The sequence below is a fragment of the Varroa destructor genome, unplaced genomic scaffold, assembly GCF_002443255.2.
Source record: "Varroa destructor unplaced genomic scaffold, Vdes_3.0 BEIS01000004.1, whole genome shotgun sequence".
NCBI lineage: Eukaryota > Metazoa > Arthropoda > Arachnida > Mesostigmata > Varroidae > Varroa > Varroa destructor.
Genome location: NW_019211457.1, coordinates 10,959,720 through 10,976,236, shown reverse-complemented (window position 1 = coordinate 10,976,236; position 16,517 = coordinate 10,959,720). Strand labels below are relative to the sequence as shown.

The 16,517-nt window shown below is 44.2% G+C and overlaps 1 protein-coding gene and 1 long non-coding RNA gene across 2 annotated transcripts in view; one reads left to right on the top strand and one right to left on the bottom strand.

The window, feature by feature from the left end:
- LOC147755840 (uncharacterized) overlaps nt 1-16,211 on the bottom strand; it is a 41,632-nt gene extending 25,421 nt beyond the window's left edge. The window contains exons 1-4 of the long non-coding RNA XR_015326543.1: nt 15,989-16,211; nt 10,294-10,540; nt 9,671-9,758; nt 8,708-8,838 (exon numbers count right to left, since the gene is read on the bottom strand). This is a non-coding gene — a long non-coding RNA (uncharacterized LOC147755840). The remainder of the gene's footprint in view (nt 1-8,707; nt 8,839-9,670; nt 9,759-10,293; nt 10,541-15,988) is intronic.
- The window catches only part of LOC111250066 (uncharacterized), a 60,607-nt gene that overhangs the window by 38,247 nt on the left and 5,843 nt on the right, over nt 1-16,517 (top strand). Inside the window, exons 2-4 of the mRNA XM_022804698.2 lie at nt 1,261-1,414; nt 1,737-1,860; nt 8,710-8,899. Coding sequence (XP_022660433.1) covers nt 1,261-1,414; nt 1,737-1,860; nt 8,710-8,899 — 468 coding nt within the window. The remainder of the gene's footprint in view (nt 1-1,260; nt 1,415-1,736; nt 1,861-8,709; nt 8,900-16,517) is intronic.

Sequence of the window (16,517 nt, the reverse complement as noted above, 5' to 3'; positions counted from 1 at the left end):
ACTTTCTGGTATACTTCTTTACGATCCTTGAGCTATTAGCGCTTTGTTATTCCATTTTGTTCGTCTCACAATAATGCCATTTCCCCAGCTATATCTTCAAGAAACACCGAAATACTAGACGTTGCAATCGACCAAATGAATCAGTCGCATTCTTGGACATGTACATGCTTATATATATATATGTTCATCGGCGTGGAAGGAACAACATCACGGTCGCGGAAGAAGAAGGGGCAATCTTTTGCGGTATCGAAAGTAGCACCCAAAATGGTGCTGATGTTCCGCGCCCAATGCTTCACAGATCAAGAGTCAGGAAGCAACCTTTTGGTTTGGACTTGAATCGCTCTGCCCGGGCTGACCACTTTCGATTCCAGATCATTGCTGATTCGCTCTTTTCGGATCCGTTCGGGATCAATCGCTGATAGTTAGCGTGCACGGGCTGACGAAGCGCGAAAGCGAGCGGATCGCCACTCGTTCACCGACCCCGACAGGCAGGCAGGCAGGCAGGCAGGCTGGCTGGCTGACTGACTGGGCGGTGTCGGTATCGTCCGTGTCGCTGGTTGGGAACAATGGATAATAACAATGGCGTTACAAATCGAATTACGATGTCGCCAGTGGCCATTGCCGATGTCGGAGCCCCACCAACCTCCGTCAGCCCCTTCAGCCGTCTCTTGTAGCGCTAAAGCTTAGTTGATCTTGGCTGGTCTTATGAGCGTGTCGTAATAAGCTAAGGCCGTTTCGTTAGCAGTTCTACTGTGGTCACGAAATGATCGTGAACACAACGATGAGAAAATAGCCGTCCTTCGATAGCTGCAATTCGTTCTGACGTTTGTAGCTGGTAAACAGTTTTGATTCTTTGCCTCTAAGCGCTGAGTTTCGAGATATCTATTTGCAGTTCCTACTGTCATGTGAAGTGTGTCATAGTGAACGATGCGGTGAAGACTTGGCTAGCTGTGCAAAGGGCATTGGTGTAAATGGTACAGAATAGAGTCCAGTAGAATACGTGTTTCATTGAAGTCGCAAAGGTGCCACGTGTGACTCATAAAAAAATATTAGGTATGATGCGCGTTTTTAACACTGACGCCACTTTGGTTTGTCGTCTAGCTAAGCACATTGCGACACAGTAACACGCGCATACGCATCTACTACTTCTAGCTGATAAGAACAATCAAATTTTGTTTCCTTAATCAGACCGTACGAACACTCGATTAACTGTCAACACATTAACTGTTGTTACATTATTTATTGCCGTCTGAACTATAGGACTACCAGACCTGAGGCTTCCCGTCGGAGTTGCGGTAAGTGGCTCGGGGCCGGCAACAAGCCCCCCAAGATTCGACGAAGATTCCAGCCATGCCCAAGAAGGCGGAAATCGGGGCACAACGAACAAAAAACAAAAAAAGAAGAGAAGACACCGGTAAGAGGCAACTAACACAGTTCACCCTAGAGAAACCGTTTATAATAACTTTATCGTTTGTCTCAATTCATCGACTTTAGCCGATTCTACAATGAAACAATATCCATATTCAATAGGCAAATTAATGTAAATATTCGTTTATTTGTCCGAGTTCTAGTTTGATTATGCAACAATTTTAACTGACGTCCCTATGAAGAACCACTTGAAGGCTTTTAAAACGGCTGATGAAAGTATCGCTTACAGGCTAAGCTTCAAAACTGAGTATCGGTACGTTTGTGTTACTTATATATGTCTTCGACGGACCATCATGGCATAATTGCAGAACGATATTCACTAGTTACCAGTTGGAAGAGCTGGAAAAAGCTTTTAAAGAAGCTCATTACCCTGACGTGTACGCGAGGGAGCTCCTCTCCATAAAAACGGATCTGCCAGAAGACCGCATTCAGGTTAGCTTAATCTTTTTGCAAACAAGCAGTTAATAGGTAATTTCTCCATGAAGCTTCATTGCATGACAACCTTTTAATTAGGCTTTCCTGATTCGTAATTATATACGGAGATAGGGATATCAACGCATTTCTTAGCTTCTGTAAATCATTTTTATAAAATAATCTCGTCGGTGAACGTGATGGTCGAGTTTGCCCAGGTTGGACGGGATGTTGCTTCGATAACACACTGAAATAGCAGTGTTTCTTTTTTAATTCTCTGTTTAACCATCGTTTTTTACTTCTACATAAATTAATGTATCAATAGAAATTATCACCATATTGATACAAAGTAGCTCAACGACGAAGGGATTTATTTTCTCGTGCTTACTGCGCGCACATCTAAGAGCTCAATTTACTCAGATAATTCTTATTGGCCGCTTGCTGAGCATGACGCGCGTCAAATCAAATTTCCGCTATGATCGTTCTCCTCGTCGTACTCTATCCGAAGATGAAGCGATGCAGCAAAGACATCAGTCCCGCTCTGTTCATCAGCGGCCTGATCTGATGTCGCGGACACAGTACTACGTAGTAGTGCTATGACAGTTGTTGTAGCCCAGAACGCTGTTCTCTGGGCGTATTTCGTTTGTGTTGTTTATGAATAGAGTGTAGTGCGTGTAGGGCAGTGATGCGAAGAGTGACCAGGCGCAGATCACGAGCGCTGCAAAAATGGGGTACTTTAGGCTGATCAAAAAAAAAGTAACGAACAACCACAACAGCAAAAAGAACAGGAACAGACCCAGCGAGCTAACGGATCAGACGAAAGTCATTTAGTGACTGGTCATAGATGACGAACAGTGACGAAGGCAAATGTTTGCATGAAATTAAACGTAATGGAACATTTCATGACGATGTCGGTGATCGGCAGGCCGAAAAGGTCCTAATGTATGCTGTGTATTCATGTGGATCTTCGTGCTTTTGTTTGTCTACAAATATATTGAGCGTTGTTTTTCGTTCATTATGCAGGTCGACGAAAGGGAATGAACAAACACACACACTAATACACTCGTCAACGAGTGCTATACAAAAGCAAGTGATTTATGTTTCCGATTAATATAACATACTAGAAAAGTGTTAGGAAACTCCATTTTCAGATCGCACAGTATGCTTCAACTATAATGGGTACCTGGCGATCAATCATCCGAGCGAAGAGGGTATCGTTCCACGTAAGATCTATCGATTTTTCGTCCAAGCCTGTTTCTGCTAACTTATTCGTTCGCTGAAGACTATCGAACATTGCGCTTGCGAATGAACTTCAGTGGAAAAGGAAAAGACAGAGACGATTTGAAACGACTAAGAACTATATGCTAATATAATCATCAGGTTGACGAAGGCGGCCTGCCAACGGTGAAGTCCATCCATGCTCGTTCGAGCGAACTATGAATACAACACCCAGCAGCGGCGGCACCACCGTGCATTAGCCGTAGAGCGTTGGTACTGTTTGGCCGATCTCAGCACGTTCCCTTCATTCGTTGCTTATACATAGAGTCCGATAGATGTGTATTATATATATCAAGTGAGTCACTTGATCATTGCAATCCGATTAGCGATGAGCAGGCGGTAGCAGTAGTCAGTGGCCTGGGCTTCACTAGCCTCAAATGTCTCGATCGACCGACCGACCGACCGATTAAATCTAAGGGACTCTACGAAGTATAACAGCAGCAGCACCCTCAGCCACTACGGTCAAAATGTCCTCACTTGTCGTGCTGATGGTGCCAACAACATGGCAGCCCCAGCGTTATCATCGTCCCGACGAACTGGCCCGGTGGTTGACTGGATAACTTTGTGACTTTGTGTAGGTGGGCACTGCGCCCACATCACTCTACTGACCGAGCAAAATCCGCTTTTCGGCTGTCCACTAGCCCCTAACATTTAGCTGGCTGGCTGGCTATCCATCCATTCATTTCTTCACTTGTAATGCGGCAACTTTAGGTGCGACGGGTAAATTGACCCACGATCTCAACTGGCCGCAACAACCCAGCGCGGTGTCGCCTTACCACCAGAGAAGGAGAAGGACCTCTTGTCCTATGGTAAAGAGTAATATATATGTGCGCGCTACAATGAGTTCGTTTAAGAATCGTTTTGATATTATCTTGGTATGACTATAATCTGAACGATGTCTAGTGATAGCTCCGCTAAACACTTCATCCATATGAAGTATTCATTGTTTTTTACTTTTCGACGTGGTCAAATATTCGATGGCAATAAAAGAGGTCTTTTTTTGATGCGGCAGCTTCGTAGACATGTGCCGAAAGGAAACCTATTTATAACATAATTAATGAACTAACAATTCAATTCAAAATAAAAATAACAGTCTCGGATTACCCGTTTTGTAAACTGCGGAGGAGTTTAATTTTCCATAAATTCTGAAGACATTTTCTGAGCAACATGTCCAGTATATTCTAGTTATATGCGTTTAAATGATTCGGACCCAATGCAAACCGGCCTATTTGCTTCGCGCAACGTTTCTTTGTTAGCCAAGACTGGCTAGCTTACTCCGACAGCTGAACAACAAGAAGTGAGGAGCATTCAACTTGTCGAAGCAGTTAGCCACAGATGATGATGTATCAGCGCGCAAATGCTATCCGACATGTTCGCCCAGGCCAATGGACGGTAGGGTCCTGTCCAGACGAACCTTTGTCCCTCCCTCAGCAGCGACTTCCCTTCACTGTCTGTGGCATCGTTCGAGGGTGACCCCCGGAGCGTTCGGTACGCGCAACTGGCCAAGTGAATGAATTAAGGGCAAATTAAAACGTCCCTTTCCCTACCCTCATCCTTTTCAGTCCAGGACATGTTCCTTCTGATGCATCCCCACGCTTCTCTTCATCAGCGAGGTTTTCTTCGCCAGATTAGCCCGATTCCAAAATAAGACCACCCATCCTTTTTTCAGAGTCTGCTGTACTAGGCGTATGCGATGCTATCGAAATCTTCACGAGAATCAGCCTCTTTCAGCATACACACACGTACTAATCGTAATAGTATCCATTTATTTCCCAGATGGCCAGATTGCTATGGTGTGTGGGCGTTTGCAAATCGTCCAGACGGCTGGGTGATGGCGCTCTGGGACAATAGGCCGGCCATTCGCTTATTGATTTTTCTTTCGTCCCTGACCAGGCAGCATTTTGTCTCTGAAATGCACACACTAAACAATTTACAGGCGTTTTTCGCCACAGAGATTATGGCGGTTGCTGGGGTTGCAGTACTGGCGTTGACGAGCGAAGGGTGCACGATGAAGGAATTCCTGACAAACTTTTTGGGAGATGAACGAGAGATCCTTACATGGCGCTAAATTGGTGCAAGGGGCATCCGCGAGAGCGAGAGTAAACGAGGAAATAATTGGGATTTCAATTAACTGCCGGTAAACGAGGCTGAACGGATAGTGGCGATGGCGGTTCCGCGCAAGATGGCAGAAGAACGAAAACAGCCGAGCTGCCGCTGTTGCCGCTGTATGCACCTACTAACCCAAGAGGGAACAGAGAACCGGGTACGACCTAAGCAAGAAGCAGACTAGTTACGCCCACAGCGGCTACCAAAAAAAAATGTCAAAAATACATTCAAGATGATTGGTAGCTAAAGACGTCCGACGACGGTCAGACCCACCTGTACCGAAGTTATAAAGAGGTTGCAAGCTGTCGCGTAGTAGTATTATCGTCAGGCCTAAGGCCATTTCGGGACCAGCCTTTTCATGAGCTTTTTTTTGCACCGGCAGGCTTACAAACAGGACGAAAAAAGCCGGCCGCAATGTCCAGTATTGAGCAATCCTATACTCTCCCTGGGAAACAACTGTTGGAGTGCAGCTGGTGTGTTATAGATCAGAAACTTGCCGCCCGGGACGACAGGTAGCTGAGCTTGTTGGCCTTACCTTCGAACCCACTCCCACGTCCGCTACCGTACACACTCCCAAGTGAACCTTGCCAAGTAGGGGGATAAAAAAGAGGGGGGGGGGGGGAGGATTGGGAGTATGATCGTAAAGGAATCAGAAAAAGCTATTAGTGCAAGTCCGCCCTCAGGGGCAAGAAAGGCGGCCCAGATGCGAGGTCAGATGATTAGACAGACACTAATCTTGGCCATGAACGATGGACGGACTCGCGTTGGCTCTGTCCGATGACCGATGTTCTGAGAGGAGTGGACTAGAGATGAAGAACATACACTTATGTTGTCTGTTAGTGTAGAAGAGCTATAGCCCGTGGCCCTTTCACCTTCATAATTAGTAGGACCTGAAATATGACGTATTCGGTTTTCGAATATTTTTGTCTCTATTACGCGCAGGTCCAGCAAGACTTGTACATGCTTATCTAATCTTAGGGAAGGTTTTCAGCTGTAAAATGCGCAGAGAGTGGCATCTCGCATGGTGGCTCAAAGACTTTGTATATACTTTGAGTCATTTGTTTTATTAGTTCATGTTTAATTGTATAATAATAATAAGATCAGAATGTGGCCATTATGATCCTACAATTACACATATTTCAATAGCTATTGTCGTGTAACGTATGACTATGTATCGAAGACCATACCACAAATTCACATTGCTTAGCATTGCGTACGAAAATTTCCTTAAACCAGCTCAGTATCACTCACAATTCAATCTGCACTCCCTCTTCTATGGCGGGTGACTTCTCGGATCACTTTGAAATCACCCACTTCAGAGGTCTTTGAGTTATAGCCTCGCTGCTTCGTTGCGCTCATGCAAAATTAATGGACATTTTTCCATAATTAAGTTACCAATCTGCCCATTGCGGTTGGTAGATTGGAACAATGAACTCGCCAGGCCTGTTTGTTTCTTTAGCAATCGAGCGTTTTGTTCACGTCGTGCCGTCTAATTTGTATTATTCTTGGGACGGGAGAAGGTAACGGAATTATAACGAAAAAGCAAATTGGGGGAAAGCGTGCATTTCGCATGTATTCCACTTAACGGAATTATCCGGCGCGAATGGGCCACCTCACAATGGTAAAAGAACTATTGTTTTTTTTGATTGTTTTTCTATCTATGCTTGAAGTATACGTCCTGAAGAGATTGAAAAGGGACAACGCCGACCTTTATCGGAATATATACGCTTGCGTATACTCACTGTCAAGGCTTGCTCACTTCTTACAGACTCAAGTTACCGTAAGTAAACTGCTTGCAAGCAAGTTTGTCAGCGAGGAGTAATAACTCGACCACAGGTTTGAAAAGGATTAAAGAAATGTCTAGAAGAGAGTGTAAAGAAGGATAAAGAAAGGCTGGAGTGAGTAGCATATTTTCTACTTAATAAGCAGAATCTAGAGAGCTGACCGATCGGGTAATTCGAAATTAGCATGAAATCCTTTTGTGATTGGGGTTATTGTGAAGGTATGTTGACTTGATACTCTTGCCAGCGTAATTTTCGTTAAAGCGCTTGAATTATCTACGTGCAAATAATCAATTTTCAGAGGTCAAAACCTCCCCTGTAATTGACCCCGTAATTAGTCCCTGTAATTGACGCCACTATATTCCGCCATTCCTTGGATTTAATTTACGTTGAAATTATAAGTCTCGACTTCGAATGGGTGTTCACGTACAGGACGACCAGCTTTGCTTCCCGGTGGCCACATTTTATTGGTCAAAGGAAAAGGAATTCAGGAAAACGGATCGTGCGTGCAACAATTGATTCCTGCCCACCCTCAAATTTACCCCGTTATACTTTGTCATGCATCCATTGTTCGCCACGTCAGTCCTGCCCAGCGGCACACGGACTTCCCTGTACCTGCTATGGCCTTCAAGCAGAAGCTCTTTCTATACAGACTCGTTATTCTCTGGTACTGCGCCTTCATCTCCGTCCGAACTGAACGTGAAGTGGTATTTACAATGAGTTAGCGTCATATGACAACCGACAAGATTGATGAACTCACAGCAAGTCTTGCATAAAATTTTGATTGAACACACGACCAAGCGCGACACGGCCGACGACGAAAAAGAACTGTAAAAGGTAGACCGCTCCCTTTCATCGTCAGAAAGGACAGGAGAGGCTTATGAGGACGAGCTTAAAGAGAACTGGTTTGACGACTGCGGGAAAGCCTTAACAGGAGAAGTGGAGCCACAGGCTCACAGACAAACGCACACATACACGCAAACAGACACTCACAATGTGCCTATTTATGACGAGATGCACGGGTTGAGGCTTGACATGAAGCGATTCCTAACTTCAAGTCCTGGGCCTTCCGGTTCAAGGACATTAACAACATGCGCAGTGTACGATGTCAAAGGTATCTGGGTCTCTCCTCCGATTCCCTTTAGCTTCTATGTATTTTTCGACGGTACGTTATTACAAAGCTTCACTGTAGTTTGTGTTCAGTCGTGGTTTGGCATCTCTATAACTGAGTGTCCTAATGACAGTAAAGATGTGCGCAGGTCAAAGGCAATTAGTTGCCTGGATTTCACACGCAGGAATCGTTGTGCGCGCTGTCAACAATCGGTGGATGTCAACGAGCTTGAATAATTAGACCACGAAGTGTTAATTGCTAGTAAATTGGTGATATGTTCTTCTTAGTTAAAGGTGCAACTTCACAGTCCACTTTAAGTTACCTATACAGTTATAATACACACCGCTATTAGGAATTAAAGTATGTATACCGGTTTCTAGTCTATATATCTTCCTTCTCGCGTACGCATATGTCTCGAACTATATGTCAAGCTAGCTGCTTGCTTTTTAACTACTACTTTATTCTTATAGTAAGTTATGACTACAGTTGACAAATGGTGACGATTAATTTTTCTATCTATTCTAATAGTTTTTTTTATGTTGACCTACAGTTTCAACTAGATGTTATATGTGATGTATGCAAATGTGCTTACAGGTATGGTTCCAGAATCGACGAGCAAAATGGCGTAAAACAGAGAAGTGTTGGGGAAAGGCAACCATCATGGCTGAGTATGGCCTATACGGCGCGATGGTACGACACTCACTGCCCTTACCCGAAAGTATCCTGAAAGGTGCCAAAGAAGGTGAGGGTGCCAATGGGACCGCCACAGCACCCTGGTTGTTAGGTTAGTACAGCAGTAAGCCGTATAGAATAAATGACATGGGGTATTTCATCGATTTTATGCATTCTCAGTCTAAGAATAATTCGTGCTTAGACGCCGTGATTCTTATTGGTAGTATTTCTACTTATTTTTGAAAGAAGCACTCAACTTTTTCTATAGTATACGCTGCAGTGTTTTATAAACGGTACGGTTACGGGTGATTCCGATTAGAGCAAATAGAAATAATCGTTTTGCTTAAAATGTATCACATTGTTCAGCAAAACACACGCTAGATCGTTTCTGGTAAGTTTTTTTGCCCTTTTATGGCTATACCGGATTTCAACATAAATCTACGCGGCTCAGAATATTTAAAAAATGATGTATCGATGTAGGCCAAACGTTTGACGCAACTACTGAAAAAAGTTGTGGCCGCAGAAGAAACTAAATGCTATTAATATAATAATAAGTCAAAAACTCCTCTGTGTTGCGGCTTAAAAAGAACATTTAGTAAATAAATAAGCGCGAATAAGCCAGTCATCCAACAAAAAAGAGAAGACGTTCCGAGAAAAATCTTCAACCTTGATTGGACAAAAGATGCTTCCTAATTATCTAGGAGCAAAATAAACAGATCTGAGATTATGATCTGTGGGGTGGGAATAAACTGTTCCATGAGACAATTGACAGCCAAACTGTAATAATATATGTACACCGTCTACCGGAGCGTATCTGACCGCGCTGAAGTCGGAAGTATCGCACTCATTCATGACTGCCGTACTAATTATTACTCATGCTTACTTATGGATCCGTGGTGATGATTATCCAGAACGTAACGATTGCTTCGTATCAACGGTGCGCTATGGCAGTACGGTCGTTATAACAATCCCTTTGGATAGAAAATAATGAATTTAGCTTGAATTTTACTTAATTTAGCTATACACCGAAGTACATATAATAAAATTAGGTCAGTTCTCGAGTTCTGTGTAAAATAAGCAATCAACATCATATATTTTATAGTACAGTATCCCATTTATTCCTACCTCACTGATGAGACCTTATCTATGGGACCTAATAAAAAAAAATTAACCTATTATTTATGTTTTTATAGTTCGATTAAACAGTTGTTTATTAAAAATATCGGAGTGCTTCATATAGCTTCATGCCCATTTGGCCCCACCTCAACACTGTATTTGGAATGATATTATGTAAGTATACGGAAAAAATGTTTGCAGAGTACATTGTGGTACTCAACAAGACTTTTCTTTATCAACCCCAGTTGTAAGCCATAACAGCTATTTAAAAGCATATCACTGCTGTCCCTTAGATTTCCATTTAGCCTTATCATCACTCATTGCTGATATTAAAATCAATAGCGCGTACCCCGTGTATCCATCTCTTAACCACACTGAGCGATTTCTCACCTCTGCCTGGCTCTCGGAGACTGTTGGCTTTTGGCCTTCACTTTGCCTTTTGACACCTGAAGCCCTCGAGTTTAGGTGGTAGTTTGACTTTAGCAGATAGGGCTAGTAGGGTAGTGTTGGAGAGTGAAATTTTTCGTATCGTAGAGAAGCGCGTTCGGGTTGGCCAGCCATGAAGGAACTGGGTTATCTATTTGAGGATTTTCCACAAAGCGATGCCGGCAGAGATGGGGCTGGTTGCACGCTTGTCCTATGGATCAGCAGTTACAGTGATGTATTATTCATGTACTAAACACTTCGCACTCTCACGCAACCTAACGGTGCTTGCTATGTGTTATAATGGTGGCTGGCACTTCCCTATCAGTGACTTAGAAGTAGTAGAGGTGAGGCTGGTTCTATGCGTAGGCGCACCACGGCCCGTTGGGTCGGCGGGCGTGTTTCGGTGAGAACACATATTATCATCGAGCTCCCATCCGTTTACTACGTTTATGAAAAACCACTCGGGGCATACAAAAGAGAGCTGATCCGAGACGGCTGAAATGCCCCGCTCAGTTCTTCTGTCTATTTTTTTAGCTACTCGGAAGTGCTCAATCGGTAGATTGTGCTGCATAAGGTACGGCTTGTTGCGTGGTGACTGTAATAACACTATAACACAATATAAACAGGAACAGTATAGATACTAATTGTCTAGCGTTATGTTGGGCCTGTTTCTAGAATCCTTAAGTTTAAATAGGGTTTCTTCTTTTCATACAATCGGATTTGATCCTTTGGTTTAAAGTGATTCTGTCCAGCAGTTTAATAGTCTACAGCGAAAAATGTTAGCCGGTTCGCAGTCAGGAGAATAGTTATCATTAAACATTAGGACAGAACATTTCATAGCAGCACCAAAAAACAGGCACAAGTTGAAGGAACGTTTGCCATATGCAATTTACACATAGTAAATTTTGACTTTAACTCATTATTAATCAACAACACGAAGCTCTTAAGCTAACTCTGAGAAATGTTATCAAGTTTACATGTTCAATTTAGTACGAAGCGCCTGCCCGCCCTTTTAATTGTGCTTTCGATAATTTTTCATGATGCTTCACACTGGGCTGTCTACAATTTGCACTATGAAGGTTTTGCTTTCAATTGTAACCTTTAGCCTCTTCCAGACACTAACAGTGCAGTTTACCGCGCTGTTTCCTACGTCTATGTTACTTGTCCTATATTTTTCTACACGCCGCCCCCCGTCCTACCCTAGCTTACACACCTACTTCTGGCAATTAGATTCTACTTAGAATACTAACTGTTCAAGCGTGACACAATCGTGTATCAATACGTAGATACAGCTACCATCTAATCATGGAAATTCAGAAGGCTGTAACTTATAGAAGAGAGTAACGCTATCGCTATACACAGGCACCCAAACTATCAATATCATCAACGATTCACCACCTCCCGCCCACTCGACTGCCGTGAGTATTAGGCTCCTATCTCTCGAACGATACGGAACTCATCTTCTTTCTTCATTGGACCTCGACTATTTTTATCCTACCAATGGATTATCATGACAGCGCTAGCACTTTAATGTGCAGCCTCGATACGCACCCCACCATTAGAGTTGTGTTATTGGAACAGAGATCTGTGCCCATCAGTTTAACATACACTGTACACATATGCTATGCGTAAGGATTTATTAAAAACGTTTTCAGGGAACAAATACATATACATATCGTTTGATGTTACCTGTAAAGACATGTATTCGTTGGGCGTAATTTTTCTATGCTGGCTTTTGATCGTCCTGCGCTAGCATACTGCCACAAACACCGCCAGCAGGAGCATGAGCTACTGGCTAGAAACAAAGTGGTTTCCTCCAGCTTCCATATCAGTCTCTACATAATAACAATGACACAGCTAACTTTGCCCATTTCCAGGACTGCGTCCCTGCTGCCGACAGACCTTTTCGTCTGCCTGCCTCCGGTGTTCCTTTGTATGTGAGCTTGTGTATGTACGTGTGTGGGTAGGCGTCTGTGTTTGTGTGTGTATGTGGAAGTGTTTGCTGGCTGGGCGCGCAGTTGAACTGCGCCCCCGTTACGATACCGGTGCTGTTAAGGTCAACAATTGCGGTACTTCCTTAAGCGAATAGCCGGCAGCGAACAACCTTAGTCGGGTTGGTATTCCATAAAGCTCAGAAGGACTCCTTTGGCGCGCGCGGGAGCACGTCAGTGGTGGCGGAGGCTTGCAGCGTCAGGCGGAGCCTTACCAGGGCTCATCTACTATCGCTTTTCGCAGGGACAAGTGCTCGGAGTACGGGCCGCAACAGCGGCATAGGAGCCCTCGCAGGGTTCGGCGAGTTCAGCTTAGCGACTCGTAGGGTGTGGTATGCAGCTCCACCCATACGACGACGCCAATGACTGGATGATTGTATGATGAGCCATGATACGCATATTAAACCCTATTGGGTTCGCCTTCCCAACACCACCATCGCTACCATCGATGGCATTCAACCCATGCGCAGTTTCCTGACCTTCGTCCTGGCACATATGCGCACAGCTGCTGCTGCTGCTACTTGCTGCCGTGAGGAGCACGAACGAGCTATGGCTGTGAACTGCAGGCTGCCACACCGTTAGATACGTGGAGGACTTTATGCCACTTGTAAGGCGTAACAATAGAGAGACAAGGGGTGATCAAGGAAGTTAGTATGCGGCAAACAGATAGTGAAGAAAGTGGGAAATTCATACCAGGAGTAGACCGCTACCCCACTTCGTAGCTTACCTAGGACTGCCATTCGCCGGGGGAAAAAGGGAAATGGCACGTTTTGCGCCAGCGCAGCGCCGTACTGGTGGCTGCTAGAGGTGGGCACCCTCCATTGCGGCTACCTCCGCCACCTCATCTTCGCATTTCTCTTTCTCTTCTGAAGCAGTCGTTCGTTCGGAGTTCTCAATAATTCTGTCTTCTTCGCCCCTTTACCCCCCTGTCTGTCCCCCGTCTCTACCTACCTAGACTTTTTCGTTCCTTTTGTGTTGAAGATATATATGCAGGTATTTGACGGTGTAGATCTGTGTGCAGTCCTACTAGCACCACTCGACGGTGGTGCTTTGGCTATGCTTCGTTTTCGTTAGCTAAAAATCTATTAACAATAATTGGGGCGATGGGACCAGCCAAGTTAGCAGACAGTCAAGGGGCTTGAAGCTTGCGGCGTTACTCAACTGGCGGCCCTGACGACTCTCCTTATATAGCTATGTCCATGTGTGTAATAGATAGCGTCTGTACCTTCACTTGTTTAAGAGCTTGTTGGGCCGGTCCGTCGATGAGGATCTTGTGCGCGACGAGTGGATGATGGTGGGGTTTAGGAAACGAAGGCACAGTGGTAACACCTTACTCCGCGGGCGAGGTTGAAGTCGGATCATGATGATCAAACGATCAAGAGGAGGGATGGAGAACGCCAATGGCGTCAATATACACATCGTGAACATGCTAAGGCTCGAAGGGTGACGGTGTGAATAGGCCACTATGAAGTTAGAACGAAAATATGACTGGGCACACGATTTTTGAATACAGACGGTGTATTTTAGCATGCTGCTTGACGTTTATTTGACCAGATTTTTCACGGTAAAATAACGGTCGTACATGGTTTACGGCTCATCAGCACACAGAACAGTACTAGAGAAAATCGTCAATTCCGCTGAGAATTTACAAACACGGATAATCAACAATTTCTTTCACGATGCAGCTAGCTTGTCATGACCCTTTAAATGTTATTCTCATGTTTTGTGTAGAATATTAAAGGATGTGTTCATCTGCAACTGTTCATCTAATCACCATTAACATCAAAGCAATCAACAAATAAATCAAGCATTACATTTAGAAGTGACAACGAGTTACTGTGCTTAACTCAGACTGTTCCCCTACCCAGAAAACTGTCATAGTTAGCCTTGATGAGTTTTCGGCCTGCCTGTTCAACCTTCCCCGAACCAGCATCCCTCGCGTCTACTTGCAAATTCCTTTAACAACGAGTGCCTCGTTGAGAGAGCTGATTCAAGCGCATCTCTACCCTGAGGGTTCTCCTAGAATAGGGAACATTGTTGAAAGAAATTTCCTGATATTCTCGCCAGAGCCGCAAAGACCCCGTGCAGATTGAACGGCCTCTGTTCACTAGCTTACTGAGCTTCGCGGGACAGCTGCGACAGGATTAATTACACAATAAATTTAATTTCGAGTCTTCGCGGCTGGCTGGCTAGCTAGCTAGCTAGGGCCGAAACTTGGTTTACCAGAAAAGGTGCTGAATAGGGGCAACCTTTGCCTAGGCTGAGTGAAGTCAGAGTGAAGGGGTCACGCCTTTCAAAGCACAATTCCGAGACGACGTCAGCGAATAGCCCCCGGCGTCGTTAATCGCGCGAGCTGCTTCTAACGCCGACCTGTATTGCGGTGCTATTGGCTGGAATTGAGATACAGCCATCAATGAAAAACTACTGAATCACTTCCCCTCACTCTTGATGCATTCCTCGATCCCTTCGTTTTCGTAACTACCTGGTTAGAACTGAATTCGATTAAAAGTTTCGTTATTTCAACGGCTACCTCTCGCATAGGATGATCTATTTATAAGCAGATGTAACTCTATTTGTACTTTATCGGTGTGCGCACAAGTGGCAAGCGGAAGCAGACTCACGTACGTTCTAATAGCATATATAATCTTTAAAACTGTCGTTCTCTCTTAAAACTCTATAGAACACACTCAAAGACGTTCGCTAAAGTGTATATAGAACGTTTTCTCCTAATCGGATAGGCCTTGAATAGGTATCATTAATTCCGTCGTCCTTAAATTTCCAAGTGCCTATTTATTATAGTTTCGTCTCTTTGATGTCATTTAGCTTTTATATATTTAGATGTACGTAAGAGTTCATTAGTCTGCTGCTTCTGATATACTTTTGCCGGTATTGCGTTACTTTGTACAGGGCTAAAAACTGTTACTCGTCCAATTGCTATTGTTGCGTTCTTGCTGCGGCCGGTGCTGCTAATGTCGCTAGCCGCCGTTTACTGCCGGTTGGCTGGCGTCGTAATAGCTGAATTAGTGGGTGTTGTTGTTTGCGGTTGTTCACTTAATAAAATTATTTACTCGCATGAGGTTCTGGCTATGCTATCATCATGCCGGCGGCGATAAGATACTAGCAGTCGTAGTGAAGCTTGTAGGGGTGGTTTGGGGAGTTTTACGACCCCTTTGTCCAGCGCCACCATTGACGGCACAAAGAGGTCCCGGAGAGAGTCATATAATGCTAGGTGGAACGCCCAGCAGGAAAAGACATTGTCATTATTAGGAATTAATATAGCGAAGGACTTGCACGGAGGAACAGGCATCGATAGTAAGTACCATCACGATACCAACGATAATGGCAGCAGCGGTAGGAGAAATAATATGCGGATATAGCTGTGGGCAATAGCATCGAAGCAATCGACTTAAGTAAACAATATGCATCTAGAACTTGAGAACTAGCGGTATTTGTACGCCATCATTTGTGATGGAGAAGTATATAATGTGATTTCTTAAGAGCAGTCCTTCAGATCTCATCGAACCGGACAATCGAATTAAGGAAATTCATTCAGTATATGTAGATCGTTAACAGGGAAGCATTAATTAAACAACTATCTATATTATATCGCTTAACTTAAATATTGTGGATGAATGTATACAATGTTTGACATTATCGCAATATTTTACCTTATCTAGATAGAATTTACTGTTTGATCAGTTGGACTCGAGCAGTAGCTACTGGTCTTCTTCATACTGCTGCTGTTGTCGGCTCCGTTGAGAGTGTAGGATGTCACTGGCACAGTCTCAGCGTTCCGCTGCGTGCAGCTTCTCGAGTGGTTGGTTCCTTTGCCCTGTCACAATGTCGCCCTTTCGCTTACACTTTCGCTGTACAACCTTTGTGTCGGTCTGGCTATTTCCCAGACCCAGGTTGTTTCCGGCCAGTCGCCCACATAAAACCGCAACCCTTTCTGTAGGAGTTTCTCCTTGTCCGTTCGCCGTGGTACGCATCTTGTTGGCCATTAATTAACCGATGGACAAATGAGCCAGGTCCCTACAGTAGACGACACAATTGGCGTACCTCTCACTAATGTGTATGTAAAAGCGGAGGGTTAGACGGCCGAGCATCTGACTAGAAGGTGCCAGAAGTAGCTGCTTTAGTCTCGTTAACAACACATAAATACTGCTCGATTTGTACAAATAAGAATATATATATATA